Source organism: Mercenaria mercenaria, chromosome 5 (assembly GCF_021730395.1).
Source record: "Mercenaria mercenaria strain notata chromosome 5, MADL_Memer_1, whole genome shotgun sequence".
Taxonomy (NCBI): Eukaryota; Metazoa; Mollusca; class Bivalvia; order Venerida; family Veneridae; genus Mercenaria; species Mercenaria mercenaria.
The window spans coordinates 9,774,275-9,793,230 of record NC_069365.1 but is presented as its reverse complement, the minus strand read 5'-3'; the positions used below and the strand labels follow the sequence as shown (position 1 = coordinate 9,793,230).

At 35.7% G+C, this 18,956-nt stretch overlaps 1 protein-coding gene across 1 annotated transcript; it reads left to right on the top strand.

Annotated features, from left to right (window-relative positions):
- The first annotated feature begins 982 nt into the window (after positions 1-982).
- Positions 983-6,628, top strand: LOC123558098 (uncharacterized). The gene has a single exon (XM_045349974.2). The coding sequence runs from the start codon at positions 983-985 to the stop codon at positions 6,626-6,628; it is 5,646 nt and encodes a 1,881-aa protein (XP_045205909.2).
- The last annotated feature ends 12,328 nt before the right edge of the window (positions 6,629-18,956 follow it).

Genomic DNA, 18,956 nt, shown 5'->3' with positions numbered 1-18,956 from the left:
AATGATTTGCAGCCACAGTTTGACCGTCACAATATAAAACAAACTGTATACGTCGGATTATTTCGACTATCTATCTCTTTATTCTCAAACTGCCTCATGTCTCTTATTATTTGGAAGTATGTACAAGAGAAAATTCTCTCCAAGACACCGAGTCAAAAGTTCTGACGCGGTCTCAAATTAATAAATTAAAATGCCTAATGTTTCAGTAACTGCAAGACATTGGGATATGTTTATAAATAGCTTCATTTAATAATTGGAAAAACCCTTACACAGCCTTAATAAAACCCTTAATAAAAGAAGACGTTGCACTGACTAGCAAGAATTACATAATTTTCACTGCGTATGTCGTGAATATCACGATTAATGAAATTTATGATTCTTTGCTTTTCTCCTTTTGTGTTTATTCTATGTATTGCTCCTAATAATTGTTATGTAAGCTGTTTACTGTGACTTACTCTATTTTGTCTTTTGGTGGGAATTTAAACACTTGGCGGGAAAATTTGTTCTTTAGTATTACTCCAAATTTCGTGATATTTACTTTTCATGCTTTTTATGTTTTGGCGGGAAATTACAGTATAAATATGTTCTGTGTAACATGCTTTTGGTCAGTTTAAAAATTGTGGTTTTTGGATGTAAAATTGTCAGGAAAAACTATAAAATATTGGATTTAAAATAGTGAAAACTAAAATTGTTGGAATTTAAAATTGTGTTTATTTTCCTTCGATTCCGATGTGGCAAAAATAAAAGGTTTTAAGGAAAATCTGCCACATTGTTTGGCGCCGGAACCCGGGAGTTCTCATTGTGCAATTTGTGAAGTGTTCAATGAAAAACGAAAAGAACAAAAGTGGAATGTGTTTAGTGTTCTGTTGTTATAAATTTGTTACTGTTCACAGTGGGTCAGAAGGAAAGTTAGTGTTGAAGAAAGCGTGAAATTCAGCAAAAGTAAGTTTGTTTTTGAATTGTTTAAAATTTATGTGTCAAAATGGGTGAAAGTAATTTGCAATATCTTAAGGCAGTACGAACAAGGTATTTTCATACATTAGAAAAGGAGGTTGAAAACGGTCGGAAGTTATTTGAAACTGAATATGAATACGAAATGTTGTCAGAGCTCAAGGCTGTAAGGAAATCTATAGCAGAGTGCAAACTTAAGATAAATACTTACATTGAGAAACTTAGCTTGCAGTCTGAGAAACTAGCAGAAAAACTAGGTCAATCTGACGGTGATTTTGCTCAGACTATCGCCAACGATGATACTTCATTGTGTGAAGAAGCGTGGTCAGTGCTTCATAAGCTTCAGGTTTTGGAGAATGAATTGATTGAAAGTATTAAAGTTATGGAACAGGATGTTTCGCAGTCGCTTCATGTCCCGGAGGAAACGGCTGTTCAAAAGTTATGTGAAATGCAAATGAAAATGCAGCAAGAGTTTTTTGAGAAGCAGCAGCAGAGAAGTGAAATGCAAATGAGAATGCAACAAGAGTTTTTCGAAAAACAGCAAACGAGAAAAAGTGTGGATACTGTGAAGTTGCCAAAACTGGATATGATTTCATTCAGTGGAAACCGAATACAATGGATAGAATTTTGGGATTCATTTGATAGTTCAGTGAACAAGAACGACAAACTATCTCCAGTTGATAAATTCAATTACTTAAAGGGGAAACTTACTGGTGAAGCAAGAGCCGCAATAGCAGGTCTAACTCTTTCAAATGAAAATTATCAAGTTGCAATTAAAATCTTACAAGACAGATTCGGTGACAAACAAGAAATCATCGACCTTCATTACAAAGGGCTTTTAAACCTTACCTCACCTACAGGCACTACAGAAAGCCTACGCTTTTTCGTAGACAAAATTGAACGTCATCTTAGAAGCCTAGAAGTACTTCATGAAAATCTGGATCAACACGTGTTTGTTTCAATGATTCGGAGTAAACTTCCAAATGATGTTCTCCTTCAGCTTGAAATGTTGAAAGGTGCTGACAAGGTTTGGACAATTATCAATTTGCGTGATCTACTGCGACAGTACCTAGTGTCAAGAGAGAAATCTGAAAAGAGTAAAGTGATAAACCCATCTGGAAGTCGGGATACATATAGATTTCAAGTTCAAAGAACACGAAACAATGTCAATAGTTACAAAGGTACTGCAGCATCAAACCAAACCGCTGGAGCTTTGATAACAAGTGAAAGAAAAGGAGCAAACTCACAAAATAGTAAAAAGTGTAGATTTTGTGAAAGAGAGCATTGGACTGACGAATGTCCAAGATATAAAACCATAAAGGAAAGAATGGGCAGACTCAAGGGAAGTTGCTTTAAATGCTTAAAAGAAGGACATTATTCCAATGACTGTAAAAGTAGAAGGATTTGTGTTTATTGCAAACAAGTTAATGTGCACCATAGAAGTTTGTGCCCGAAAAAGTACCAAAAGTCGGCAATCAATGAAAGTGTTAATGTGTCTGAAGAAACACAAGAAACTTCATCACCTGCCTCCGCATCAGAGGAAAACGCTCTTCTATCTTCAAATGAGATAGTGTTAATGCAAACCGCACGCACACAGGTCAGATCCACCTCCGATCAAAGGAAAGAGGAAGTAAGGATTCTACTGGACTCTGGTTCGCAGAGGACTTATATAACAGAGAGATTGGCTGAATCATTGAAGCTCCGAAAAGAAAATGAACAGGAAATCCGGCTTGTGACGTTTGGCAGTGATAAACCGAAAGTAATTAAAACCATGTCAACAAAATTGAATGTCCGACTTAAAGATGGACAGGAAATGACAATCACTGCAAACATTGTTCCCAATATAACAGGAAGCATTCAAAGAAAACCAGTGAAGATTTCAGACAGGGTAGGTTTTGATTCCTTAGTTAAAAACCTCGACTTGGCTGATACAATGCCGAAAGATATTCAAACTGGTACTGTGGAGCTCCTTATTGGAAATGATTACTATCTGGACATAATACTCGGACATAAGATAGAGGTGCAAGAAGGGTTATACCTTCTTTCTTCAAAACTTGGTTGGATACTGACAGGAAGAACGAGCGATTTCGACAATGACATTCACGATGCTAGCATGCTTATAATGACTCATGGCAACAACATCAACAATACAGAAGTATTTTCAAATGTAGATGAATCGGTTGTTACTAAACCAAATCTTGAGGACTTTTGGAATATCGAATCTATTGGTATAAAGGAAAATGTATCATGTTCAGAAAACGAACAAGCAATGCAAAACTTCAGAGACACGTTGATATTTAGAGACAAAAGATATTTTGTTACATGGCCATGGAGAGACGGAGATCCAAATGTTCCAAACAATCGCCAACTTGCATTGGGACGCCTGAAATCATTGGTTTCTAGACTCGAAAGTAAACCAGACGTATTGAAGAAGTATGACAATGTTATTAGGGAGCAGCTTGAGAAAGGAATAATAGAAAAGGTTGAGACATTTCAGCAGGATGGTATACTTCACTATTTGCCCCATCATGCTGTGATCAAGGTAGACAAATCGACCACAAAGTTGAGGATAGTCTATGACGCGTCAGCAAAAACAAAATGTGAGAACAACAGTCTTAACGAATGTTTGTATAGAGGACCTGTACTCCTGAATGATTTATGTGGAATTCTACTGCGATTCAGGATTCATCAAGTAGCTATAGTGTCTGACATTGAAAAGGCCTTTCTCCAGATAGGCTTACAAGAAAGTCAAAGAGATGTAACACGCTTCTTGTGGGTGAAGGATATAGACAATCCAGCAGTAACACAGAAACAGATTCAAGAATATCGCTTCTGTAGAGTTCCCTTTGGCATAATTTCCAGCCCCTTCCTTCTAAGTGCGACAATTGAATATCATTTAGATTGTTATGAAAGCACATTGGCAACACAACTAAAACAAGATATCTACATGGACAATGTTGTTACTGGGATCGATTCGATTGAAGAAGGCAGAAAACTATACGAAACATCCAAACAAATGTTTAATGAGGCAAACATGAACTTACGAGAGTGGGCTTCAAATAGCAAACAGCTGAGTGAGAGTATACCACTTGAAGACAGAACAAAAGGAAAAGAGATAAAAGTATTAGGACTCACATGGAATACAGAGAAGGATACAATTCTCGTTCAACAAGTGAAACCATCATGTGTACAAGGTGTGACTAAACGCATTGTTCTTAAACAAATCTCAAGTGTTTTTGACCCACTAGGATTGTATTCGCCAGTGTTGTTGAAAGGAAAATTACTACTTCAAATCCTCTGGAAAAAACACATTGAATGGGATCAAACCTTAGATGCTGAAGATCAAAGGACATGGGTTTCGATTCAAGAAGATGCAACCGCAATACCCCTTCATGAAATGCCAAGATGTATTGTGTCAGGAAAAGGGAATAAATGTAAAAATGTGATCATCTGCTTTTGTGACGCCTCCGGCAAAGCTTATGCTACAGTGATCTACTTAATGCAAATTGGAGAAACGGAGCAAACATCTGAATTGATATTTGCAAAGTCGCGTCTTGCTCCTGTAACTGGCATTAGCATTCCTCGATTAGAACTAATGGCAGTGTTGATTGGAGTACGATGTGTCGGATTTGTAAGGGAGCAACTGAGATTACCAATACACGCTGTGTACTTGTTTACGGACTCACAATGTACCTTGAAATGGATATCGTCAACAAGATCGTTGTCAGTGTTTGTCAACAACAGAGTGCGCGAAATTAGAACTCATGCGGACATACGTTTTCGTTATATTCAATCCAAAGAAAATCCGGCTGATCTAGCAAGTCGTGGCTGCACGTTGGAAAAGTTACTACAAAGCGATCTTTGGTGGCATGGACCAATATGGTTGTCCCGCGATATGTCAGAATGGCCGGTTAACACTGAAGATGAAACAGAAGATGAAAATGTTACACAGAAATTTGAGAATGAAATTAAGCCAAAAATAAATGTTGAAGAAGCTAATGTATCAACAGAAGCCAGTAATGTCAATTGTGACGTTTTCCCCAAAGTTGCACCGTTTACAATTGATTGCAAACGCTATTCATCCTTGACGAAACTTCTGAGAGTAACTGCCCTGGTGACACGTTTCGTGAAAACACTGAAAAAAGAGAAGGTCAATGAGTCATATTTGTCATCAGAAGAGTTGAAAAAAGCTGAAAAGTTGTGGTTGTCGCACGTTCAACATAAACATTTCAGCGATGTGTTGGAATCCATTAGAGAAAATAAGGGAAACAACTTAAAGGTTCAACTCGGAATATACAAAGACGATGATGGATTACTGCGGTGCAAAGGTCGTCTAGAAAACGCTTGTTTAACGGAATCTGCGAGATTTCCGTTGCTCCTTCCTCGTAATGACAGATTTACGGAGATGGTTATAGAAAAAGAACACAAACAGATGCTTCACACAGGTGTATCACAAACGCTAAGCAAGGTCAGGCAAAAATACTGGATTCTTCATGGAAGAGCTACAGTTCGAAAAGTGTTAAACATGTGCTTAGTATGTCGTAAAATAGAAGGTGGATCATACAAAATGCCTCCAATGGCGGCGCTACCACAAGCAAGGGTATCGGAGAGTACACCATTTACCTACATAGGCCTAGATTACTTAGGACCACTTTTCATTAAGGAACAGGAAACTGAGAAAATATGGGTGTGTTTGTTTACATGCATGGTGACTCGAGCTGTGCACTTGGAAATGGTCCAAAATATGTCAGCAGCGGCGTTCTTGAATTGTTTAAGGCGATTCATTGCTTCGAGAGGAACACCGAGTGAAATAGTATGTGACAATGCTATGCATTTTAAATCAGCATGCCAGACAACAGAGTTAGTATGGAGGAGTGCAATTAAAAGTGAAGATGTTCAGAATTATTGTTCAAGTGTTGGGATAAAATGGAGATTCATCATTGAAATTGCACCTTGGATGGGCGGATTTTACGAACGGTTGGTTGGTTTGATAAAGAGATCCTTACGGAAATCAATTGGGAAAAAGATGCTGAGCAGAGATCAACTACACACTGTCTTAAAAGAGGCTGAAGCGGTTGTGAATTGTCGACCTCTAGTATATGTTGGGGAAGATATAAACTCTACCATAACATTGACGCCAGCTCATTTTAACTGTCTTAACCAGAAAACAGGCATTCCGGAATCTGTAATGTCTGAAGATGACCCAGATTTTAAGATTAGTGATAACTCCGCTGATAAATTATTACAAATCTGGAAAAAAGGACAGAAGTTGTTGAATTCGTTCTGGAGAATATGGCGTGATGAATACCTATCCAGTCTTCGTGAAAGAACGCAGACTCTATTGAAACATGGAAAAAATCAAGCAAAGTTCGAACCTAATATTGGAGATATAGTGTCTATTAAAGATAATGTTCCACGCGGTAGTTGGAGGCTTGGAAAAATTAGTGACTTAATCAAAAGTGCAGACGGCTGTGTTCGATCTGCAAAAGTTCAAACTGCATCTGGAAGAGAGTTAAAAAGACCGTTGTGTTTGTTATATCCGTTAGAACTAAGAAACTCACCACATCCTGAAAATACAAAGTCTACAGATTATGAACTGAAAGATGGCGCAAAACCGTCCAGACAAGCAGCGACAGCAGCAAGGGAGCGTATTAAACGTTGTTTAAATGAAATGTAGTTCTTTATTAAATGAAAGATTAACTTTTACGTTCTGTGGGGAGTGTCGCGCTTTAGCAGATATTCACTGGTTAGAAAGTACATTATATTCAAATGTTTAAACAGTTTTTAATCATAAAACAGCTAACTTGTGTGGTAATCTAACTGAAAGACAATACGACTAAAAGGCGCGAAAATTGGTGCTAAGATATTAAGCGAAAAAGCACGTGATTAATAGGCGCGAAAATCGGAGCAAAGGCAATGAAGCAATCAAAAGTTGGAGCATAAAAAAAGAACGATATCAATTCCACGAAAAGCACGTGCAAAGTGTGAAATTGTCCACTTTTGTTAATCCGCTTATTATCTAGCAGTGTATTGAAACAGATAGACGTGTATTTCAGCAGTAAATTTAGTGACAAATAAGGATTCTTTGAAACTGAATATTTTAAATAAAACGGATCTCTTCTTTATACGCGCAGCAAAATGTTTGTTTGTGATACATGCAACAGATCTTATACACTTAAGAGAAACTTAACACGGCATATTATGGAGAAACATAGTGACACTTTGGGGTGTTTTCAATGTCCAATAAAAACATGTCATTCACAGTGTATCAGGCGGGACTATTTAAGACTACATCTCATGAAAGTGCATGGATACGAATCAGACTTAGCGAGGCAAACATCGTATGATACTCGTCGGTCATATCAAAAACATACGCCAAAATGTGGAGCTACAGAGTGCAACAGTAATGTTAGTGAAATGACATCAAGCACAAACATTGAAATTCAACAGCCTACAGTTGCTCTTAATATCTACGAAGATATAAGCAGTGACGAAGAGACAACACAGTGGAAAAAAGGGACAATCTATGATGATTTAGAGGATATTAGTGACACTGATTTGGAGCCTTTAGAGGAAATATCAATTGATGAATTACAAGTTAGTGCAAATGAAAGCAAACGTGACAGTAGATTTATAATAGATTTTAACACGCAGTACCAAGATATAATAGACAACCATGAAGATATGGACAATTTTGATCTACTTTTGAACGAAGGAGCTGATGAAAATATGTTGAGTGCTAAAGATGACGAGGATTTAAAAGGTGAAAAGGAGCACGTTCAAATTGAAAGGGATGAACATGGGACGAAAAGTGAACAAGTTTTAGAATGTAGTGCAGTTGCAGAGTTAGGAAGTGAAAAGGAAAATGATTTACGCTGTGTTAAAAGTGAGTTTGATGATTTTGTTGAAAACAGTGTGTACAATAGAAAAATAGATGATGGAGATGAGGAATGTGTTATTCTTGAGTGTAATGAAGAAGATAAATGGACTAGTTATGAGTCAAGTTCTGATGAATCCTTTGAGAGAGAGCAGCAGTCAAGTTACAGTGATAAGGATGTGTTTAGTATCGATAATAGTTTCGATATGAGTGAAGACGATGTTGAAGAGGCGAGATTGAATTCACAGGAAAATGTATACATAGTGCATATATCTGATGACGAGACTGGATTGGAAAGACCGACATTGCGCACTGAAGTAGAAGTGTGGTCGAGAACAGGGTACAAATACACCACCTATCGTGACGGAGAGCCTGTCTTCAGTACTGTTACCTATGAGGATGAATATCACAAATATACAATGAAAAACTGACAAAAAAGTACAAACTTTCGCAAACTAAAATGTATATTGTGTTTTGAAAATATCATTTGGATAATGGTAACGTAAAGTTTGTGTTCATATAAACAATCACGTGTTAAGAGTTATTTCAGTTGAAGTAAATCGTTAATATTTTGTGCCTTATTAGGAAGCTTTTAATGATTTGTATAAAATTTGGGTAAGACAAAATGTTGATATTTGAAAGGGTTCAAATACTTCAATTGTAGTTTTTGTTATGTAAATGTTAATACAGACAGTATCATGTTACAGAAGTAAACCAATGTGATTGTCTCATGTGTAAAATAATTTCATCTAGTTTGTATCACGCTGTATGAGGTATTACAGTTGTCGGCCGGAGTGTCGTGAATATCACGATTAGTGAAATTTATGATTCTTTGCTTTTCTCCTTTTGTGTTTATTCTATGTATTGCTCCTAATAATTGTTATGTAAGCTGTTTACTGTGACTTACTCTATTTTGTCTTTTGGTGGGAATTTAAACACTTGGCGGGAAAATTTGTTCTTTAGTATTACTCCAAATTTCGTGATATTTACTTTTCATGCTTTTTATGTTTTGGCGGGAAATTACAGTATAAATATGTTCTGTGTAACATGCTTTTGGTCAGTTTAAAAATTGTGGTTTTTGGATGTAAAATTGTCAGGAAAAACTATAAAATATTGGATTTAAAATAGTGAAAACTAAAATTGTTGGAATTTAAAATTGTGTTTATTTTCCTTCGATTCCGATGTGGCAAAAATAAAAGGTTTTAAGGAAAATCTGCCACAGCGTATGCGCAAATGGCTCTGCGCGTATAACTTGAAAGGCTGAAAATGATAAAATCCGATTCAAAATAATGCAAATTCTGCCAATATTGCAAAATATTAACCTGAAAGAACAATATCAAAAATATCAATTCCATTATTGTTGCGGTTACACGTTATAGAATATTCGCTTTCCGAGTGTCAAACGAAAATTTAACAGAAAATATGACTCGAAGGGAAAAAATTGTCAAATCCGAACCCTTAGCACATTCTTAAACCCCCTTTATATGCCCGGCCCTGATGGGCCGTGCAATAAGCCTGTGTTGTTTTAACGCTCGTTATTTAGTGGTAAGTGGAAAGTTTTATTACAGATCCAATAAACAGGATATACGCATGATGCATAAAACATTTTATCATTTCATTCAGCTTTAATTTAATAAGCTTACAGTCTAGAAATGGGTTTCATGTAGAATAGTTTTGAATTGAATATAAAATGATTGATTAGTACAATAACTTATAAAAATGTTTTACAAATTATCTCTGAATTAAATCAGCATACTTATAAACATGTTTCGTAAGATCGTTTCTTGTTTTTCTCCTTCTGCACCAAAATCCTCCGTGCATACCCTTTTGTTGTATGCGTTTTTTCCTCCTCCTTACTCCCCCTATTGCCCCTCCTTTCCCCTTGTATTTGCGCTACTTTTTGCATCCCTCCCCTTTACTTTGAGTTAGTTTTCGTGGCTCCCATTTATTCAGGCTGACGGAATCCTAAAGAGGTACACAATTGTTTTTTCCTGCTTATATGGGTGCGTTTTTGTGATAGTGAGTCTAAGACGGTGCCCTGCTGTTTTCTATGGTTGTGTGTTTGATTTTGGTACATGAGTGTCTGCGCTTTTGTGGTTTATGTTGTAGTGTGACTGTTAATAAGGAACGTGGCATTTCCTATATATTTTCATAATTGTTCTTCTTTCCCCTTCAAATTCCTCCCCCTCCCCCACCACACTATTTTACCAATTCCTTTCCCCCTCTATCATATGTCCCTAAAGTAATATGTACTTGTTAGATTTTTGAAGCAACCGTCTGTAATATTTTTTCCATTAGTTTCTTTTTTTTTGTGGGCCTACTTTGCTAGCGTGGCTCTGAGGCTGTTTTTTGGGTTTACTCTGTGCTTCCGAGAATCTACCCTTACCTATTATCTTTTGTCTGATTTACCTTTTTGTACTGCAAATGAGTAGAAAATATATACAGTTTGCAGTTGTGATCCAAAGCACGATAGAGAAAGCTATCTCTTTCACTGTTAATTGACATCATTGACACTGATTTATAAACCTGAATAAAAGAATGTGATAACAACAACATAACAACTTTCTTCTTAGTATTGAAATATCATTAACTAAAATAAATGTGCAACATAGATTAATTATATTGAGCAGTTTCTTTTGCGGTGTCTCCAATTTCAGCAGAAGAGTTATTGATTTCATTGAAAACTAAATGTTGATAAAAAACACACAGAAGGTAAATTACTAAAGATGATTGTTGATTTTTGTTTCCTTTGTCGTTACGGTTAGGGTACACTGGTGAAGAAGCTGTACAACTAAGATCTACAAAAAGACTATTTGGGCAAATCATGAAGAGATTAAAAAAATCTGGCTTAAATTTTAAAATTTATTATTCGAAGACAAAACACATATAGAAATAGATTAAACCACTACGGCAATATATACAGAAATAAATCATAAACAAGAGGGTAATGATGACTCTTTATGGATCAATTTATTCAAATGGGCAAAGGAATTTTGGTTTTCTATTGTTTTTGTTAGGTTTAACGTTGCACTGACACAATTGTAGTTCATATAGAGAGATTCCAGCTATTGATGGTGACGGAAGACCCAGGATATCCTTCCGAGCATTATTTCATCACAAGCGGGCACCTGCACAGAACCACCGACCTTCCGTAAGCCAGCTGTATGGCATTCTACGCCCCACGTGAGGCTTGAACACACATCGGTAAGTGACAAGGGATTCGTGTTCAAGACCTTAACAATTCGGTCACGGATGTACCTTACAGAAATTATTGGTAGACCTCTAAATAATCTATATGCCAAATATATAACCTTCAGGCCTAGAGGTTTCGGACAAGAAGACAAGTGACCAGTTTGGTCCAATGAGCATGATTTGAACAAACTTGGTAGAGGTACGTTACACAATGATTCGAGTCAAATATCTAAACTTCAAGACTCGATGTTTTAGACCATAACACTTTAAAAATTCTTCTATTGTATAAGTCTTTGTGAAATATGTGAAACCCTAACGGGGACCAGTGCTGACCCCAACGGCATGATTTGAACAAACTAGGAAGAGAACACTATATATTAAAGCTTCATATCAAATACCAAGTTCTCGGCCTTGTGGTTTAATAGAACAAGTCTTTTTTAGTTTTCTGTGTTAAAGAAGTAAACCCCGTTGATGTGGACAAGTTTGGTAGAGGATAACAAGACAATGCTATATGCCATATATCTAAGCTCGGGGCTTTGCAGTTTTGGATAAGAAGATTTTTTGTTTCATTTTGGTTGCCATGGTAACCCGAATTCTGCATGGAATTAAATTCTTTGAGCAACGTTTGTGGCACATTCAGGCAAAGTCTCGTAAAAATGATGTCGTAAAAAGTAAAAATGTGGACAAATGGACGGACGGAAGACGGACGATTAGTGATCACAATAGCCGATGCTGAGCACTGTGCTCAGGTAAGTTTAAAACATACTTTAATTATCCCCCGCCGATGAAATCGGGAGGGGGTTATTGAAATAGAGTTGTCCGTCCGTCATTCCATGCGTGCGTGCGTCCGTCCGCAGCCATTTCTCAGTAACTAGCAGGTAGAATTTCATGAAACTTGAAATAAACATGAACCAACATACTGCAATGATGCCCGTCAAGTTGTTTTTTTTTTTTGGACTGATCAATTTCCCTTAGAGTTATTGCCCTTGATGTAATGAAAAATGCCCAAAAAGGACCGCCTGCAGCCTTTTCTCAGTAACTAGTCGGTAGAATTTCATGAAACTTGAAATAAACATGAACCAGCATACTGCGATGATGCCCGTCAATTTTATGATTTGATTGGTCAATTTCCCTTAGAGTTATTGCCGTTGATTTAATGAAAAATCCACCTCTGCAGCCATTTCTCAGTAACTACCTGGTAGAATTTAATGGAACTTGAAATAAATATGAATCAACATACTTTGATGATGCCTGTCATTTTTGTCAATTCGTCAATTTTCCTTAGAGTTATTGCCCTTTAATTGTTTAAAAGTTTACAGATTTGTACATAACGAATTGGTAGAATTTCGTCAAACTTCTTTCATTCTTTTCCATGAACATTCATTATAAACATGTGAAGTTGTATACCCACACCTGGTCACCACCTTGCCTTGGTCACACCCACTTCTCCTGCCCCCCCCCCCCCCACACACATACACACCCAAAAAATAAAATCATTCCTTTTTATTATATTTTTCTTTTAATATCAAATTATCCGGAACATTGTTTGTAATATGTAAATGTGCTGAAATATAAACGGGTTTGCTAACGACGTCCGCAGTTCAGTATAAGTGTTACCTACTCATTGAAAAATCAATGTTGATCCAACAGAAACCAAACTACAGAACGTAGACGTAGTTTACTTAAAATGGTTGTTGTTTGTCTTTTAGTGATGAATATGTTTTGAAGCGCACGTTCTCTGAATCATTAGTCTTCACTGCTAATATTTGCTGGGGTAATTAGACATTGTTGAAGTACATTGATGAATAAGCTCTACAAAAATGACAACTAATCGAGATATTAGGCTGAAATATGAAATGTAGTGTTTTATAATACTGAAATAAAACACTTTTGACTGAAATTTTAAAATTCAATTATTCAAAGACAAAATATCTCAAGAAATAGATTATTGTTAAAAACCTACAGTTGTATATATGCTCAACATCTTCTCTGCTGAAGACACAATACAGAATAACCAAATGCCAGAACAAACTTATGAAATACATACACCAACTACTGTTACCTGTGATATAGCAACACAATGTGATGATATAGTCACACAGTACAGAGAGTGCATAAATGCCAAAGAAAAATTGAAATCTGAAAATGAAAAACTCAAAACATTCAACAGTCAATTAACCAAGCAACTTGAAGACAATGGAAAACCTACACACAGTTATTTAACTGGACAACTGCTCACTCTTGAAGAAGAAATGAAAAAGCTTAAACAAATAAACCAGTCATTAAAACAAGAAAATAAAAGTCTGCGAGAAAAACTGTCAGTAAAACAAATTGAGAAGGACAACAATGAGGAACTCCAAACTGCAGTCTCAGGGATTAAACAACAAATGTCAGAAGTCACAGAGACAATGCAACTACTGGAGATGAGGACTGAGAATCTGCCCTCCAATACAGACATTTATTTTCTTCAACAAGAGGTCTGCCATTTCAAAAAAGAGCTGACCAGTACTATAGAGAATCAAAAGGTGCAGTGTCCCAAAACGCAATACACAAACCCAGCTGATGAAAGCAAATCACAATCAACCTCCCTAACAACAACAACAACAAGTAACACCAATACAAGCAACAGTATTGAAACTACAACAGACTGGAATAGTGACAAAAGTACTGTTGATAATGATGAAAATAGAAGATTAAAAATACATATATTAGGCGACTCAGTCTCAAAGAAACTAAAAACTGACAAGATGTGTACAAACAAAACAAATGTCAAAATCAGATCGCAAGGAGGGGCAAAAGTAAAGGACATTCACAATAATATGCAGATTCACTTTTAACATCTGCCTGACTTCACTGAATCCAACATGTATGTCATACATGCAGGTATTAACAATATTTAAAATGGGGATGAACCATCAGCAATAAAAGAACAGATATGTGACCTAGCAAAACTACTTCAGCAGCAAAATCCAAGAGCTAAAGTGGCAATTTCTTCAATACTACCAAAAAAGTCTGACACAACATCAGCTGATAAAATCTCAAATACATATCTTCTGATGAAGCAGTTGTGTGATGAAAAAGGGTATATATTCATTGACAATACAAGTTCCTTCATGACCAACGAAACAGTAAACAAAACTCTCTACACCAACGAAGTACATCTTAATGGTCAGGGATTTGCTCTCCTTGCTAAAAACATTAAAGCAACCATTCGAAGTGAATTCAATATCACAATTAAGTCTGCTGGAAATTTTCATCAGGACAGCCATCAAAACAAATATCCCAGAATGCGAAACAACAGACCACTGCAATCAAACAGTCAACCTCTACAAACAGATTACAGCAGTAATTGGAACCAATTACACATGTATCCATTACCTCTAATGCCATACCCACCTCTAAAGCTCAGCCGAACTCACATGCATCGCAATGTGCCAAAGCATTTTCAACAAATGATGATGGGCTACCCACCATTCTAACAAATCATAGTGAAAATTGTGAACTTGAACTTAATGTAAATAGTGTAAAAAATTTCAATCTGGACAGGACTATTAACAATCTCATTATAAATGAAGAAAAACCAGAAACTAGTGCTGACAAGTTTAACAACAAAATAGGACATAGAAATTCTTTAGAAAATACAAATACTATTGACAACAACAAATTTGATAAAAATGGCTTAAATTTCATGCATCTAAACATGCACTATTTGTATCCAAAATTAAATGAATTTAAGTATCTAGTAGATAAGCTCACAAATGTTGATATTTTTGGTCTGGGTGAAACTTATCTTAGTGATGCCTTCTCAGATAATGAATTACACATAAATAATTATAAACTTTTTCGTCGCGGTAGGGGATCAAATGGCGGTGGAATAGTTTTATATGTTAAGTCAAATTTGCCATGTGAATTAAGAACTGATGTTGAAGCAAAAGATATTGAGGCTATTTGATTAGAACTAAAATTTGGTAAACAAAAACCTTTCATCATTGGATATATTTACAGACCACCTTCGTCCTTAACTTTGTGGAATGATAAAATTGAAGAAATATTAGATAAGCTGTACATGGAAGATAAGGAAATAATCCTCTTCTTTGGAGACTTTAATTATAACTTTCAAAATGCTGTCTCTCCAAATCAAAAATGGAATAATATAATTAATACTTTTAATTTAAACCAACTTGTCACAAAACCTACTAGAGTCACAGAAACATCATCAACTATTATAGACCATATCTATTCCAACCAGCCACAAAATATAATCTACATTGATGTTCTTGTCATTACTATTAGTGATCACTATCCAATATGCTTTACTAGAAAGACTAATCAAAAACTCAGAAAAGGGCCAGTACATATAACTATCCAATATAGATATCTGAAGACATTTGATGCAAAAAACTTTATAGAAGACTTGACAAAACAACCCTGGTCAGTAATTGAGATTTTTAATGACCCAGATGACGCTATTGACATATTCTAGGAATTATTTCTGGATATTCTTAATTTTCATGCTCCATACAAACAAAAACGTGTGAAACACAAAAATCAACCTGATTGGTTCAATGATGATATAACAAAATATAACAAAAGCTATACATAACAGAGAATATGCTAAACGAAAAAATAATCCTGAAGAATTTAAGTATTGGAGATCTCAAGTAAAACAACTATCTCACAATGCAAAAAAGGAATTCTTTAACCAAGAAATAAATTCAAATAGTAAAAATCCAAAAAAAACTTTGGAAAAATTTAAAAGAACTGTCAGGAAAAACACAAAACTATCAAACAAACTATATCAATGATGACACTGGAAACCCAATATTAAAGCAAATATTAACAGCAGAAACTTTTAATACTTTCTTTGCAAATGTCTTTAAAAATACAGAATCTATAACATCTTTATCTGAAAGAATAAGATCTGCTTTAAAGGATAATCTGGAAGTCAGGCATAGCAGTAACACACCAAAATTCAAAATTCTTCTTATTGAAGAAAAATTTGTTAAAAAAACAGTCAAAGGTCACACCTATTTACAAAAAAAGGACAAAAGTCTGATAAGAACAACTATAGACCAATCTCAGTGCTGCCAGTCATATCTAAAATCTTTGAGAAACATGTTTCTAATCACCTCAAATCTTTCTTAGAATCTCACAAATTGATTTTCAAAAACCAATCTGGCTTTAGAACCAAACACTGTGAATCTGCCTTGATAAATGTAGTTGACAACTGGATTCAAGCAATAAATGATGGTAAACTTCTTGGAACCATTTTCCTTGATCTATCTAAGGCTTTTGATTAGTAAACCAAAAAAATTCTACTTGAAAAGCTCAAATACTATCTTATATCTCAAGAAACAGTAGGTTGGATCTCATCATATCTCTCAGGCAGATCTCAGAGAGTATGTGTCTTAGGTACTTTATCTGAGCCGGCAGAGGTCCTGTCTGGAGTACCTCAAGGATTTGTTCTGGGACCCCTCCTTTTTGTTATTTACATAAATGATTAACCGCTACATGTAAAATCTTCAATTACTGGCATGTTTGCAGATGACACAACTTTATCAAATTCTGATTATACAGCACAACAAGTCCATGACAACCTGCAGGCTGACCTTGACAGTGTAAACATTTGGTGTTCAGAAAATGCAATGCTATTAAATGCTCAAAAGACCAAGGCAATGAACTTGTCATCAAGACCTACAAAATTAGTAAACCCGCATATTACAACTCTCAAATTAGGAAATCAACCTATTGAATATACAGAGAATGAAAAATTGCTAGGTATTCATGTTGATAATGGACTCAAATGGAAAATACAAGTAGAAAAAACACTTAAGAAATGCAATACACAATTATATTTACTACGAATCAAACACTATCTTGATCTTAATACAACGAAACTATTTTACAATGCTTATATACTTCCACACTTGGACTATTGCTGCACCATTTGGGGAAACTGCACTAACGATCAAATCTCTGAAATGATTAAATTCCAAAAACGACCTGCTCGATTAGTTCTTGATAAAAGTTTTGACACCCCATCTGCAGCTTTATTCAAGGAACTTAACTGGATGTCAGAATTAAATACAAAAGGCAATATGTATGTATAAATCTATAAATGATGAAACAACACCTGACTATTTGAAAGAAAAAATTCAAAATAAAAATCAAATTCATAATCACAACCTACGCTCAAAGAGTAATAATGAACTAAAAGTTCCAAAACCTAAAGTAGAATTCTTTCGTAAATCTTTTGCCTATTCTGGTCCAAAATTATGGAATGAAATATTGCCTACCATCCGTAAATCAGAAACGCTAAAACAATTTCAAAGTTCATACATTAAGTGGCATTTTTCATTAAACAGTTAAAGGAACCACCGCTATCTCAAACAGTAATTCCAAGTCAAATAAATATGCATTATTTTTATTTTTGTTGTTTGTATGGGATTATTACAGCACCTCATTTTATATCTTTTCTTTGGCTTGCTTGTTTAAATCCTGTATTGTACATTTTGTATTAATGATATTTTATGCTTGATAATGTTTGTTTAATGTTGTGTATATACTGCATATATTATGTTGAGGCCCACATGGTAGATGGGGAAACCCAATGTGTAGCCTCTGGAAATAAAGTCGTTACTTACTTACTTACTTACTTACTTACTTACTATATAAACAAAAGGGCCATGAAGGCCCTATATTGAACATCTGATTCAAACGGGCATTTTGATTCTTGGCAGAGGATTTTATATCTAAACATTGAGAGATTAGTCACGAAGACAAGTGACCTTACATATGGGATTATTTTGACCCCATAGACATGATTTGGACAAACATGGTAGATGAGCACTACACAATGTTTCAAGCCAAATATCTAAGCTCCAGGACTAGAGCTTTAGACAAAAACTTGAGTGATGTATTTATAATTAAGTTTGTGTAAAACAAGTGAAACGCTGGGTCAGTGCTGACTCCAACGGGTATGATTTGAACAAACTTAAAAGCGGATTACTTAAGAATATTTCTTGTCAAATATCGTAGTTCTCGGCCATATGGTTTCAGAGAAGATTTTCATTTTTTTTCTTACACGAGTCTATGTGAAAGGAGTTTACCTCGATGCAGGGCCAATTTTGACCCCACAGGCATGATTTAAACTTTTGTGGTAGAAGACTGCTAAAAATGCTACATGTCAACTATCAAGACCCAGGTCGTTGCGGTTTCGGAAAATCTCAAAAGAAGTTCGTCTGGATAGAATAATACTTATTTCAAAGACTACACATATTCATTGAATTGTTAACCTTTGTGAAAGTTTCGATACTCCATTGGAGAACCTTCATCAGTCTGTGATCTTCGCGGGAAACTGACGTGATTGATAAGACGGGTTTACTGCTGAACTGGTTTCCAGCAGTAAACAAGGGCCTGTAGATAGGACTCAATTAGTAAAACCCCCACCCCCCATCCAAATCCTTCAACATTTTTATGTCAAGAATGTGTCAGAGGCGTTGCAAAGGGTTTTCAGAAAGCACAACATAATTGTAGTCATGAGACCACATATCACAATGCGGATGGCTTTGTTTAATTCCAAAGACAAGACAAAGAAAGAAGATGTATGTGGCTGTGTATATCGAATTCAATGCAAACACTGTGATTCAGTATACATCGTGGAGACAGGTCGAAAGCAAGGGAAACGACTAAGCGAACACAAGAAAGACTCCGAAAACTGCACGAGACCAGAGCGTAGCAATCGACAAAGGTAAACACTTCAATGGATATGTGTAGCAGAACTCTTTGAAATAAGGTTTCGGCGAAGATTGTTTTCCATTCGATTACCATGGCAGTCAGAATTTTGCATGGAATAAAATTCTTTGAGCAACCTTGTTACATGTCCATGCAAGGTGCATCCAGGCAAAGTTTCATCAACTTCCACCAAACGGTTTAA

What these genes read in the sequence shown, in the direction of transcription:
- LOC123558098 (XM_045349974.2), top strand. Translation starts at nt 983, where the DNA reads ATGGGTGAAAGTAATTTGCAATATCTTAAGGCAGTACGAACAAGGTAT.